The sequence below is a fragment of the Chinchilla lanigera genome, unplaced genomic scaffold (assembly GCF_000276665.1).
Source record: "Chinchilla lanigera isolate Chin_1 unplaced genomic scaffold, ChiLan1.0 scaffold00110, whole genome shotgun sequence".
NCBI classification, from domain to species: Eukaryota; Metazoa; Chordata; class Mammalia; order Rodentia; family Chinchillidae; genus Chinchilla; species Chinchilla lanigera.
In genome coordinates, this window is record NW_004955511.1 from 4,521,544 (window position 1) to 4,536,602 (window position 15,059).

At 41.6% G+C, this 15,059-nt stretch overlaps 1 protein-coding gene across 1 annotated transcript; it reads right to left on the reverse strand.

Annotated features, from left to right (window-relative positions):
- Window positions 1-58: 58 nt before the first annotated feature.
- Window positions 59-8,169, reverse strand: Ms4a6a (membrane-spanning 4-domains, subfamily A, member 6A). Its single transcript, XM_005408277.2, has 4 exons — window positions 8,096-8,169; window positions 1,994-2,258; window positions 1,189-1,323; window positions 59-491 (listed from the first exon to the last, which is right to left on the reverse strand). Exons 1-4 carry the CDS (start codon window positions 8,167-8,169, stop codon window positions 297-299), a joined length of 669 nt encoding a protein of 222 aa, XP_005408334.1. The 3' UTR covers window positions 59-296.
- Between the last annotated feature and the right edge of the window lie 6,890 nt (window positions 8,170-15,059).

A 15,059-nucleotide genomic window follows, 5' to 3' on the forward strand; every position in this document is an offset into this window, starting at 1 on the left:
GTGTGGTGAAATCCAGAGCCCCCTGCAGAGTCACAGCACCGTAATAGATGAGTCCACGCCCGCTGCAGTGAAGGGAGACAGGAAAACGCTGTGTCCTTTGCATCTCCGAGGTCCACTGAAATGCCGTCTGCTGTGTCCCTGGGCAGGGTCTGGGGCTCCTCCACCAGTGCAGTGAGCCATTTCCATGGTACCGCTTTTCCTAAAGGTGACCTCAGGAAAATCAGGAGAGCATCAGAGCACACACATTTATCAGGAACTTTGATCAAATTTGATGAGACCGCTCACATTTAGGCACCTCAGACTTTGCTGTCTTTTGAGAGTGTGTCTTCTCTATTACTATAAAGACCATTTGCTTTTGAATATTTTCTATGTCTCTTATTAAGAAGCTCTTCTACGTCTCTTATCGGGAGCTCTTCATATTCAGGGTCCTGGGGTGTCTTTGAGAATATGCTGGGATCATTTTTGTAACTCTGAGGCTGGAACAGCACACTCTGGAAGGAAGGACATACGTCAGGTTACTGACTTCTCTCAGGTAAGTCTAATGCCGATTCCCCAGCTTTATGCACAGAATGGCAGCTATTCCAGGAAAAGGCAGCATATAATTAAGTTCTTTGAATAACTGCCAATCATCAGTCTAGTACAAGCATTTTAATTCAGTTAAATGAAGCCATGTGTTTGTAGCAGTGGTCAGATAATATCCCAGACAATTTGATCCAATAGTATTCCTTTGTAACTTTAAAAAAAAAAAAGAAAGAATTCTAAGGTCACAAGGTGGGACAAGCAGAGCATAAGATAGAACTTGATTCCATTCTTTTGGCAAGCCCTCCTCAGTAAGTCACTCTAGAAATTGAGTCGTTGAAGAAATTGCCCCTGCTCAGAAGGGAGGCAGCCAGGGCCAGTGTCCTGAGCACCAGCACAAACTCACAGCGATGCCGGGAAGGACATGAACTTCCTGGAGCCGCTGCTCCTGTTCGCTGCACAGGACCGAAGCAGATGGACTCTCGTGTTGAGCTCTCTCCTGCAGAGAGGCTCAGCTGCTCAGCTCCTCCATCCTCATCTGCTCCCCCCACCTGTTTTCCATCCCCACCCGAACCACCACCCGCTGCGTTTCAAGACCCATGGCAAGAGCTGCACCTCCCAGGCTTGGTGACCAGGACAGAGTCTGGGTGGCCTTCCTCCCTTACTCACCCCAGGGAAGTCAGACTGAGCCTGTTTCCACCACAGCACAGCCAGGAGCACAGCCAGAGGGAGCTCCAGCGCCCTGCAGATCAGCATCACAGACGAGGTGTCTTTCAAAGCAGGAGGGCAGAGGTCAGTGGAGCTTCAGTCACCCAAGGCTTCCAGCCTGAGCAAAGGGGTCTCCACCATCAGAGACTGAGCCGAGGCTCCCTGGGGAGGGAGAGTGCTCCACCCTGGTAGTCAGTTTAAGCCCCGCCCCTTTCCTAGCCAGTTCCTTTGAGATCAAGTCTCCTATTTCGTGCTCTCTGATCCTTATTTCCAGGTCTGATATCTGCCCTGACCGAGTTTACCCTCAGTCCGTGCACGCCCGCTTGGGCGCGCACACACACACTCACACACACACAGAGCAGGTTTCCCACTGCATCTCCTGATCACCTGGAACTTTCTGCTGTGTTTGCTTTTCTTAATCCATCCTTCCACGTATCAAAGCCCTTGGCTTAAGGACTCATATTTCATGCTTCTCAAATTGATTTTTATTACTATTAAGAAATTCTCATTATCATCCTTGTTTTCCATTTATTCCTCAGCTCCACCCTGTTCCTATGCAACCCCTCAGCCCAGCCGGACGCTGTGATTGTCTCCACTCCCTTCTGTTTTCTGGCCCTAGGCTTTCCGCGTGACCTCATGAGAGACTACAGAGAGACTGTGCCAACAAAGGACAACGACACGTCAGGGCACCACAGCGCTCATGGGGCAGCCTTGTGGAAACACCCACCGCCAGACTGGCTTTGCGGTTGAGGAAGTCATTGCTCTAGTCCTCTCGGTGAGAGTAATAGTAAGACGTGGTGGTTGACCTGGACATTCTGCTCAACTCACACTGCTGAAAGGCAGAATCCAGAGCGGCCATGGTGTAAGAGAGCAGAGCGACACCCAGCAGAGCAAGTGCAGTGCTCAGGATGCTGCAGGCCAGGCTGCCCTGGACCTGGAGGGAGACACGGAGTGAGGTCCCACCATCAAGGATCCACCGCCTCTTAGAGCTCTTCCCGAGGCACTGCAAACATTCACTCTCTCTCTCCCCACTGGGAGGCCCAGGGTGAAGAGTTTATTCCTGCACGTGGCCTTGGTGCCTGCAAACATCTCTGAACCTGGAGGGGAAACTGGTGCCCAGTGACTGAGTACATGCTCTTCTCTGTCATTCTCCTAACAGCCTTTCTATGCTGTGCACAGAATTCTCCCCTCTACACTCTTCAGCAGGACCAACAGCAAGGCCCCCTGAGCTCAGCCATTGGAGTCCTGACAGTGTGGTGAGAAGCAGAGGTCCGCGCTCTGGCTCTGCTCTGTGTGTTTCCTGCTGGCCCGAGTGTTACAGGCTGTGTCTGCACCTGGGCACCACTGCTAAATGGTGCACCCTGTGTTCTGGGGACAAGTGTGACGCCCAGAGTCTATACACCTAAGATTACTCCTGGCTTCCTCTGAGTCAGGTCTCTTCTTTAGCCTGAGAAATGTTACAGGGTGAGTGACAAGTGTTGAGATTACTATGGTAGAGAGCTCTTGTGAGCTCCAGCCCACCCTGAGGCTGCATCCTGAGGTCCCTGCATGTTTCTGGTGGGGCTAGGAGTCCTGTATTCTCCCCCAGACTCCAGAGGTACACAAACATTATTTGTGTAATGCACTATTCAATAGGGCTGTCACTAGCCACATGGACCTCTTATATTTAAATACAGTTAAATTAGTATTAAAGTTTATTGTGTCAGTTGCCCCAGCCCCATTTAGTGTATCAGTGGACATAGTTGTCAGAGAGATTTTCACAACGCTCCATCTAGTAGCTTGGAGTCTGGGGTGATTTCTCAAAAATGACTCTAATTTCATGAGAGAGAGAGAGAGAGAGAGAGAGAGAGAGAGGGAGGGAGGGAGGAAGAGAGAGAGAGAGAAAGACAGAGAGATAGGAAGAGAAAGAGAGAGAGAGAGACAGAGAGAGTGAGGGAGCTCCCTGAACACTTTCTCCTGCATTTCCTTGCTGCATGGCAGAGTCTTGCATAGTCAGATTTTCCACTTGAGTTTCTGTGCTATTGCATGTGTATGGCAATCTCTCAGGAGACTCTCTGTGAACCCCTGAGGGGGTTCAAGGCACGGATTGAGTGGGTACAAGGCAAAATCTCTGCAGGTTATGAACTCTTCTCCTTAAAAATCCAGCTTTCCTCTCCCTGCCACTTCCAACTTGGGTTTCTTCTGGAAAGACTTAAAAGTAGGCAAAGTTGATTCCTTAGCTGATGGTAATGACAGATAACAGCTTTGTGACTCAAGAGTTTGCCTTCAAACCAACAACATCGTTAGCTTTCTGGAGGGAGAGATGAATAAATTAAATCCAATGCCTCACGTGAACAGCATTTTACCTGGGGTTTCCCACAGATCTGACACATGGGATTGCACAAGAAACGCACAGCAAATGCAGCTTTTCCTCACACTGTTGAGTTTCTTCACCATTAAGGAGCCAAATGTGAACAAATATTATCAATATACTCAGCCCATAAGTAGCAGAATGTTTTGTGTGAGACTCCTGGACATTTGCTCAAATCACAGAATTTGATTTAGACTACTGTGGTTGGGGGAAGGGTATCATGAGGGCAGGGAGGTGGAGGATCCAGAGTAAGATGCTAAATCTAACAATGCAGGGCCATGCGATTGAGTGTGCCACATCTCACGATGGGCAGATGGCCTGAAGACTGCTGTGTTTCATTTTTATCCCTCAGACTGTGGATGGTGGTTCCCAAAGTCACCAGAGGCTTAAATGAATTTTCCTCTGTGATGCTGGAGAGAGATCCAGAGAAGATAAACTATTTCTGATATAGGAGAAAGTTGTCAGGTCAGTGTCTTTGTACAGAGAAGTTACAAAATCACCATCTGGTCTTCATGAAAACCTGTCATGGGAGAGTGCTGGAGAATAAATGGCCGGTGATGAACGATACATTTAAAAACAAAATTTGTGTCTTTCTATGCAGCTTTGTTATGTTTGTGACTAGATTTTCCCCTATGGCTTCATGTGGTCATAGTTGGGGCTTTTTCTGAGGTGGCTGAAACTAGAGTGTGATGCTGGGATTTACAGTGTGTGATTACTAAATCAGTCCAAAGATAGTTTTCGCACCACCCTACTCCTGGTTGCCTGGGCATAATATAAAAGGGGCTGAAAGATACTTTTAAGGTTTCCCTTGCTTGATTTGCTACTTGCTGCCTGCCATGGACTGTTTTTCCTCTGCAATACTGATCTGTGATGCTACCCTTTCTTGGAGCCAGCTGAGTATGGATTGAAACCTCTCCAAAGTGTGAGCCAAACAAACCTGCCCTTCCTTAACTTCAGGCATCAGGTGGGCTTAGCAATGAAAAAAGCAACTTCAATAGTATTTGGGGGCAGAGAAGGGGGGCTGTTGCTGTGACTGTACCTGACCATGTGACTCAGGAGCCTTTGAAGCTGGCTTGTGGGAAGAATGAGGGAAGGTTTGGAGATGCCAAGTAAGAAAGTAGAGATGAGGCTGTACTTGACGGGAGATTATGGCCAGAGATCATAAGACCAGAATACTGATAGAAGCACCACCCGTAAAGACCAATCCTCAGAGGTTTCTCTTCAGAAGAACAACTGCATTCAATGTTGGACTCCAGGTGATGTGTGTTATGTATTGGTAGGTTTGTGTTGACACTCAAGAACAAAGAGCCCAGCAGACTAATTTAAACCATTTTGAGTTTGGTCAGAAATGAAGCTGTAGTAAAGTCATGGCCTGCAAGGATGGAACAGAGGAAAAATTGATCTCTGAAAAGACTAGCAAGAAAAAAAACAAGTATTTCAGAAGAAGACAAGAGAAAAAATGGCCTGAACATCCCAAGAACCAACAGGACTCCAGCCTCTACAGCCTGAGAGTTGCAAAGGTGAAAGTTTTTGCCTTTGAGAACCTCACTGAACCGTGATCCAGCGTGGTCATGGCCTAGGGAAGTAGTTCCTCAGGTTTTGGTTCATAGGCAGTTGACTCTTAACAGCTAAGAGATAAGGAAGCCTGGCTACTGCTCCAGCTGGCAGCAGATATTGGCAGCATCCATGTGGCACTGGTTTTAGGTGCACACAGAATGCAAGAGCTGTGGAGTTAATAAGCCTTCCACTTGGATTTCATAAGGCCTGGGAGGCCAGACAGTCTGTCCCTTAGAGGGCAGCATGTGAAGCTGTGAGGGTGAAGCCAAAGGTGCGGTAGAGAACCCAGAAATTTAGAAAAGCCAGGAACAAGGATCATCTGAGGAACCACAAGAAAGGAGCAGAGCAGGCCCTAGAAAGAAGCCATGGGAGCTATAACCACAGGAAGTGCCCTTGGGGTGGACCCACCCAACCCTTTGGAGTTCAATTTCTGCCACAGATTGCCTCAGATACTACATATGGAATGACAGGACTTAATGTTTGCCGTGCTGGATTTTGGACTTGCTTTTGTCCATTCCATTGTTTGCACCTTTGGAATGGAAGTGTCTATCTTGTGCCACTGAATGTTGGAAGTGCTTAACTTTGTTTTCATTTGTACAGGGGCTCACAGCTAAGAGTGTACCTTACATCTTCAACGTGGCTTGGGACTTGGACTTTTCAGCAAGGCTGAAGCTGTTGGGACTTTGGCAACTCTTAGAAATGGACTAAGTGCTTTTTGCACAAAGGGATGTATATTAGTCTTCGTAGTGCCAGGGGCAGAATATTATGGTTTGCGTCTAGATGTCTCCCCAAAGCCTTATGAGATCATGGGGGAGGGCTTTTCAGAGCTGACTGAATCTAGACTTTGTGATTGGTTCAGTATCTAGTCCTGGGGTTGAGGCTGCGAATGCTCCACCTGCTCTGGGGCAAGCAGTGTGCATACAAAACGAGGGATGAAAGGAGGCTCTCTCTTCTTTTTGCTCTGTTGTTTTCACTGTATTCTGATGCAGTGAACTGTTCCCTGCTGCTATGTGCCTCATTACTTTGAAGCCAGCTGACGTGGACTGAAATCTTCACAAAGATTTATGCGATCTCCATAATCCTCTTTCCCTTTAACTTTGGGTGTTGGCTAGTTTGTACTAGCAATGGGAGAATGTTAACTAAGACAATCTACATACTGTTCCCCATACTTTCACATGGTTTTATTTTTAGAGTACATTATAGTAATTCTCAACTAATATAATCTAATTTAGTAGGATAATATATTAACACAGAAATAGAAATATGAACATTTCCATACTATATGAAGTATCAAATATGAGGAGCTTCCTTTAGAGAAACTCATGCCTTTCATTCTTAGAGATGTTAAAGGGATCAAAATATCACTTTTTAATGATATGTTCAGAAAAAAAGGCATGAACACATGAGCTTATATTTAGATTATGAATTACATACGGATGCAAAGGAATAGAAGCGTTTGTGGTTAACTGAGGCTATTTCTTCATGCTGAATTTCCCCTTGGTATTCTGACTCTCTTCATACCTTTGGCCCTAAGAGCGCCCCAGAACAGCCCCTACATCCGTTGTTCTTCTTTCCAATGCACACATGTGCTAGACTGCTTTTTAAAATGTGCTTTTCTGTTATGCAGCTTATCCTAGCATTACAATTAGCTTGAAATGAGTGGTGATGAAGTTTCCTCCCTTTAACAGCTGTGACTCCTCCACACAGGGGAGACACAGACGGTTTACTCTGCCCTCTACTCCAACTTTCTCATCATTACTGTGCACTCAAATAAAAACATCGCTCCTTTCTGAACCACGGTTCATTCTTTATATGAATAAAATTCCTTATATCAAAATGGTATTTCATGGATTTCTTCTTTATAATCACATTAGACTTCATAGCAACACAACTGATAATATCTAAATCTTGGAAGCAACCTAAATGTGCAATAAAATGAATGGATAAAGAGTGTACTTATATACAAAGGCATACTACTCTGCCATAAATATTGATTAACTTGAGTCATCTGTAGGAACAAGGATGCACCTTGAGACGATAATGTTAAGTCAAAAAGTCAGATACACAGCTTAAACATGCTACGTTTTCTCCCATACGAGAAGTCCAAACTATAAATAAAGAGCAAAATAAAAGATAGACAATAGGAAGTAGGGAGCTAGGTCTTTCTCAAAAGGGATGGGCTCAAGAGCTGGAGGGGGAGGGAAAGGGATAAAACAGGAATGAAGATGGGGTACGTACATCTCACTGCTCCCCACAAGGAATGCAAACATTGTGTACTACAAACATGTCTTGAGGAAAAAAATGAAAACCATAAAGATGGGGAAACTATAGTTCAGATCGTGGTCACTAGACTTCTTTTCACTAAATTTCCTACATAGGAGTAATGCAGTACAAAGTAAGCATGCACTAAGATAGTTGGATACAGGAGCACTGAGGGAACTTGGTAAGTTGGACATGGAATCACTTGAAATGTTCTCTGGTCTTTTCCCATCCGGGATAAACAGGAAGTTTTCCATGAGCCTGATCTTTTTCCAAAGACCTTCTTTGGCATGGAAGATCCTTCCGTCTTACGTTCCAAGGAAGAACTATAGCTATAGAAACAGGAGTGATGCACCCCTCTACGACAAAATGGCACTCAGTCCTGACTAAGCATCTCCACCGCACTGTCCTCTCTTTCAGATGCTTCCTCAGGGAATTACTGCAAACATCACGGAACCTGCAGTTCATCCAGGCACCATACACAGAGTGGGAAGTGGGTTTTCTTTGTACTTGCATTTGGCTTCATTAGAAAGAGTCCGCTGCTCTATGAGGAGATAAAAACCTGTCACTTAAAATGTTACTCTCCTGGCTGGCGTTTCTTGTAGCTGGGTTTCTGTGAAGGGGAAAGGCACATGATGCTGACAGAGATGCTGCCTCACCTCTACTGCAGAGACAACCAGAATTTTCAGTGCCAAACCTCACCCATTCTTGTCTGTGAAGAAAACATTGTACTTCCACTTTTCGTAGTCCCCCAGGTCACCGCTAATAAAAGGCATGACTTATATTTAATGACATTTTCACTTATTACTGCAAGCTTCTGTAGTTCATAGAAAATCTTCAAGTAGGATGGATGAATTGGATTATTCTTATAGATAGGAAAGAGGTCTGCACTTTTCCTTGTTTCATTTTAGTTAGTATACTTTCCTCATAAACATGGTCTTCAATGCTTTTCCCCTTATTTTGCCTATTTTTATTACTTAAAAATAACTATATAAGAAGACAGTACACAATATTTTTAAGTACCTTTTAGGAAATGTCAAGCATAAAAGTTTGTTGTTTGCTATATCTCTGACATTATGTCCTCCCAAATCATAAGAAAAACTAATGAGATTTATTCCTTGTTTTGAATGAAACTTTAAACTGGAAAAAAGCAGAAAGACATAGTTCTCTCTATACAGAGCCCTTGTGTCATACCTACCCTTGGTCATCAAGGTAAAATTAAGAAGTTCAAGCTTTTAATTTGCATTCATTGAATCATGATAACTTTACAAAGAGCTTTTTCACAGGGAAAAATAATATCCTTCTTTACGCCTGGTTTGTGCCTGCACCTCTACCAATGAGGAGTGATCTGTTCTACCCTCCTCCTATTTCAAATCTATCAAAGGAAGTAATGTTCCCTTATCAGGTGGTAGAAGATTCTTATTTTTTGTGTAGATTTAATAGGAGAGAACTTTGAGTATTGTCCATTGGCAGTTACATGTGTTGCTATGACCATAGAGTTTCTCTTCTTTTTTGGTATTGACGTACAGCGCGGGATGTATTGACATGCAGCATAGGTAGATGTTCAAAGAGTAAAACAATCTTGTGCACGCAACAAGGTCCATAATATTTGTTTTACTAAACCAAATAAAATTACAGTGAAATAAAACAAACCTCAAATATTTACTATTGTGAATAAATCATAAATAAGAGAACGGTAAGTAGGATTGGGGCAAATGGGTCATAAGCATCACAAACAAACAAACAAAAAAAACTCCATCCCAGGAGGAGTAAATGTTAGTAATTTCCCAGTAGTTCTACTGTGGCAGGAAAACAGTGTGTGCCAATTTCCCAGTGCTGACAAGTTAATCAAAAGACTATTGCAAATGTGTGGTAGATACCAAACATAGATACTGAAACACTCAGGGAAAAATAACAGTGGGAGAAAATAATGTAATATTTGAGTTCGTGTTTCAGAACTCTCCAAAAGAAACATAATTGGCAATAAACATCCATGCTCAAACACACTAACATTTAAAGAAGTGTCTCATACAAAGTCTGTGTTACTTTATCTTTTCACATGTTCAGTGTCAGTTGATTTTCTACTCTTCGCCCATTGCCCAAAGTCATAAGACTGAGAACTGTAACTCAGTGCTCACTCCCTCAACATTCCCTTTCACATGGAGCTTTTCCCCTATGAATAGATAATATCGGAAAAATATAACAAAATTGTGAGTGGAAAATAGTGCTGTAGGGGCTCATTGTAGATTTTATGCTTTAACCCGAAATAGATCCCTAGTTAATATTTTTAAGAAGTTTCCAAACATCAAAAATGAATGAGCTTGTATTGAGCATGAACTCCTCCTACTGTGGAATAATGTCTATCCAATACAGAAGGATGGTCATTATAAAATATATGTAAATTATAAGAAACAGCTTGTAAGGACATTTTTTCAGCAAGACATAATCCCAGGAGAAGAACAAAATATCTTCAACAAATGAAAATGAAAATAGGATGTATTACAGATCTTGAGGTGCTGATAAATGCCATCAGTTTATAGCTATTAATGCTTTTGCAGACATGAAGAAATTATTAAGATCAATGATCTATTCGGACTCTGGAAGTACCTAGAGAAAAGAGAGTTATGCCAATGAATACAAAAAGAAAATAACAGTGCTAAAGTGTATTAAAGATAACTTTCCATCTATCTATCTTTTTATATAGATATAATAAAATGGTTAGACCCAATTATGTAATTATAATAATGAGAGAAAAATACTGATATAACAATTTAATACAATACTGCACACAGGGTTTTAACAGGGCCTAGTCTGGAAGGGAAGTTACATATTATTTGATATTTTCTATTTAAACTTTTCTATAGCTCACATACTTAATTACATATAATTTATAATATGATATATTTTTTCACATACCTGTGTTTTAATCTATTGCCAGTATTGTTCATTTAAAGTTTATTCCTGTTATATTGTAACTCCATATTTGTTTTTGTAAAATTATAAATGGCTTCTTTTTCTAAATTTCTATGAATATTTAGAAATCATTTTTTATTGTCCTCAGTAGATGCTATCTCCATGTTAGGTTGCTCCAGTTTATCACCAGATGGAAAACAGTTGTGAAAATTCAGTGTTGGTGTGGCAACTTTATTATTTCATTACCTCTTGTTCAGGCTTGTAATTAGATGCCCCCAAAAGTCCCATGAGCTCACAGGTGGGGCTTTTTGGAGGTGGCTGATGTGTGAATGTGGATTAATGGTGTGATACCTGGATAAAGGCTGTGTGAATTAGTCCTCTAATTGGTTTAGTGTAGTTCTTGGGATGGACAATGGAAGCCCCACCTTGAGTGTGGGTGACAGTAATCACTAGGCTTCCAGCCTGCATGGAATGTAGAGGGAGAAAAGGAAGTCAAGTTGCTACTTATTCGTGCTACTGCTGCTGGAGAAGTGTAATGTCTCCTGCCTGCCTTTCCATAGTCTGTTTCTCCTCTGCAATTCCCCTCTTCCATGGCACTCTGCCTTGGAGCCAGCTGACTGTAGACTGAAACCTCTACAAATGGTGGGCTAAATAAACCTTTCCTCTTTTAACTTGTGCATCTTGCAAATTTTTGGCAGTAATGAGAAAATGATCTGAGGTGCCTATGTATTTTGGTGCCAAATTATGGAATGTATACATTTTTGCTAGGTGTTTTATAGCTTGAAATTAAGGAAGTCATAGAGAGACAACATCATTTCCTTATTGGCAAAGCCTTCTAAATTCTAGTACATTATCTTATATTATGCATAACTGTGAAATTAGTCCCAATGTTATCACAATAGAATTCTAAAACATCACTGCACTAATGTAACAACTTAATCTTCTCTGTCTTTGATCAGTTTGAGCCCCTCTGTCTGGGGAGAAATTCCTACAGCATTATATTGTGAAAGTATTATTCTTACCCTTTAGATCAATAGCACACTTATTCTGCTTGAGCCATAAGTACATTGTAGGCTCATCCTGATTTTCAAACAGTGTATTACACAGATTTTCCTGTTTTTTAAAACCTAATCCCCTTAGCACTTATCATTTCTGAAACACAGTGGCGGTCAGTAACTCTCTGTGGTATAAAACTTGAATCTTAGATCTCCTTTCAGTTGAGTTGCCTTTCTCAGAAAAGAGCCACTTACTGCTTAGGCCACCTGTAGAATTTTAACAATTCTTTTGTTGTGGTTCTGACAGATCTTAACCCAGGAGGTAAAATTTATACTTACACTGAATGTTTCATTGTTCATGAAAATGGTACAAAATCATGGCAATAATTAACCCAGGAATGAACACATTTCTAGGATGGTGCAAAGCAGAGGGGCCCTGACCTACCTGTGAGAGGCTCCAGAAGCAGTGAACTATTTATTGAGGGGCAATGCATATCCTGACTAGGGACTGTCTACTTATAGTGTTTTGAGAGACAAGGATAACGATGGCCACAATTTCTGCATCATACAGTGTACAGTGTGGCTGTTTCAGCCTGTGTCAGGGTCACACAGGGGAGGAGGAGACCAGCAAGGGAAGTCATCTCTGCAAAGGCAGAACTGGTGTGCAGAAAATGCTACATTTTCTTATTTAAAAAACTTGATAGAAGCATGGGAAATGAGTTAGGAATATCATCCCGTACAGTGGAAATGTCCATGAAAAGCTGACTTCAGGTTTTCTTATATGAAGACAAAGAAACTATGTGGGATGAAGGTTTGCTAACGTGTTTAACAGTAGTCATCATTTCACAGCGCACATGTGCATCATTGCTTTGTCATTGAGCATACTTTTTGGTGCTATAGAGTCTTGAACACTGGTCTCCACATTGACATACATCTATAGCCCTAAAAAATTTTTATAAAATTTTTTTTTTTACAATTTTGAGGTAGGTTTTTTTTCAATTGTTAAATTGCCTAGGCTCAGCTCAAACTTGAGTTCCTCTTGCCTCAGCCTCCCTGAGAGGTGGCATGGCAGGCATATGCCATCACTCTTGGTTAAAGGATCATATAGTATACCTTAATTACAATAACAACTATGAAAGGTTTCCCCAAGAATTTGTATGACTCTTTAGTCCTTAAATATACTCTTCAGGGACAGACCAGAGTCCTGCAATGCTGATAGCCTACTGGATATGTTTCTGATTTATGTAAGAAGGACGTGCAACCACATCCATTTCTGTACTCATCCTCAAAGGTATTCACAGTGGGGGTAGAGAACCACAGAAAAGTCAACATCAACAAATCAATGACAATTATTTTTCTGAGAAGACTGCACCTCCTTCTTATTGTACAGATAAGGATGTCCTGTGGGATGCAGTTGCAAAAAGACCAAGAGAACCACATGAAGGCATTCTTTCAACCACCTAAGGGATGGGACAGCCCCCATAACCGTCTTGGTCATATGCACATACGGAGAGTTCAACCTCATTTCATCATCAGCTGATCATTTTTGTGGAGAATTAAGATAAAAAGGTTATTGCATGGTATTTCAAATGTCCAGGTTCCTGTGTCTCCTCATACTTAAGATCTCTCTCCCTAGGTTTCACATTGCTTTCTGAAACAAAATTTAAAACCTGTCCTCAAACTTCTCATCTAGTGTCCAATCTAAACTTCTGTGTGCAACACCCAAGCACTAGGGATTCCTCACACAGACTAATAACATGAAATATCAGTTAAGAGGAATGCTCTTTATCTCTTAAACATAAAAGGTATCTGAAGTGGCAGAGATTAGCCCTCTAGATAACAAACACTTGGGGTGAGTTTCTTACCTCTTCGCAGCAACAACAAGCAAAGAAGAAGAAAAGGGACAAGATAAACTCAAACAGCGTGAGGACGAACTTCAGGAGCACGGGAGATGCCATTGTGAGCCATGAGGGAGAGAAACAGTAGAGATCTGAGAAGAGATGCTGTCAGCCATGGGTACACTTCTAAACATGTTTTACTCACCCACAAATATTGTAGTAGCAAATATTCCTCTTTCCCCATCACATCCCTTCTCTATGACTGTACTCTCAAGTGTACAACACCTCTTAAAATATCAGACCAGTGGAATCACCTCTCATTATCCAGCCTGTTTTCTGTTATGACCAAGACCGTCAAAGGCTGCTTAGTTCCAAAGCCAACTTTACTGATGCTTGTGAATGTGAGACTATATTAGAATCCATTTATGTCTCATAGGAATAAATCCTCAGCAGGAGGCATTGCCTCCGCCTGAATTGGGGTAGAACATACTGACTGTAAAGGGAGATAACTTTCCGAATCAGTACATGGAATAGATCCCCTGAATGGAATAGATCCCTTGAATTGCTGCCTTTTTACTTTAAGGATGACTAGAATAAAAACTATTAAATTTATTCCTGAGTACCATTTGTTTTATCCCAAATAGAAGTTTTATTTAGCTCTACAATGTGCTCAAAATTTAAAATGTTGTTGTATAAGTAAATTTATTCATTTAGAATGAAGTCTTTGGTCATTTTTACATACAAGTCATAAAGTTACTTTGTATATGGATAAATGCCAAGAAATTGCATACCTGGGTGTACAAATACTTACAGATGTTATATCTGCAGGGAATATACCGATTATCCCTGGGTCTTCAAATGAATTTATCCCATGCATTATTGAGAATATCAGTGAAACCAGAAAGGTAAGAAACTTTACTAATGTACAAGCAAAAATCTGCAAGAGAAAAAGAAAATTGAGTCCTTGCTTATGTATTCTGGGAACCGATACATTGCCGCAGTAATATGGACATGCATGCACCCTCTGAAAATATAAATAAAATGGAAATTTGTAAATGTAATGCAAAAGCTTCTATACACTGAGTGCATATTGACAATTAAGAGCCAGAAATGGACAAATGACCTTTGGGTGCTGGAAAGAAATCATTTTGGGATCTCAAAACAGAGTGATACCTGAGTAGTGCTACATTGTTAGTTTAGGGTAGCAAGGGTCATGAATGTCTTCTCTGTCTTAGATTTTTCAGACTATAGGGAAACTCACCAGATTGTCATTCTTTGTGTTTGAAACCACCATGGTCAGAATTCCTGATGTGACATACTGTATAAAAATAAAGGTCTATTAATTTGTCTGGAAATGTATCCTCTGTGCTCACTTTATTAAGATCAAGTGCTTCCCAATGCTCTTCCCCAAACAATGGGCTCATAAGCAATATATGAAAACATTGCTTAGGATTCCATTCACGTTTAAAATAGTAGAGGAATAAATATGGTTTGTATTTACTTACAATGAGTGGCATCAAAAGATATATGTAGGGCAGTGCAGGGTGTAACTGTATTACAGAAAGTTCATAACGAGACGAATTGGCAATAACTACTGCCCACAGCACAGTCAGCACCGCTCCACCCAGCGCTTGGAGCACCTGGAGGAGGAGAAAGTGTCTCTCAGGTGAGAGGAATAAGCGTAAATCTTAGACAAAATTATTTCACCAAATGAGGAGCTTCTGCTAATTCAGAGCTCCCTTGTAAGGAAAATTCTCTTAAGGTGAGTGCGTAAATTAATCTTCTGCATTTCCAAAATGACAACATTGGTAATTTTCATAAATTATACACATACACACACACACACACACACACACACACATATATAGTAGAGGAATAAATATGATTTGTATTTACTTACAGTGAATGGTACCAGAAGAT

Coding starts and splice junctions, on each gene's coding strand:
- Ms4a6a (XM_005408277.2), bottom strand. CDS start 8,169: ATGCCTTTTATTAGCGGTGACCTGGGGGACTACGAAAAGTGGAAGTAC. Junction 1,324..1,993: donor ATTACTCTCACCGAGAGGAC/TAGAGCAATGAC, acceptor TTGGGTGACTGA/AGCTCCACTGACCTCTGCCC. Junction 492..1,188: donor CTCAGTCTGACTTCCCTGGG/GTGAGTAAGGGA, acceptor CCTTCCTTCCAG/AGTGTGCTGTTCCAGCCTCA.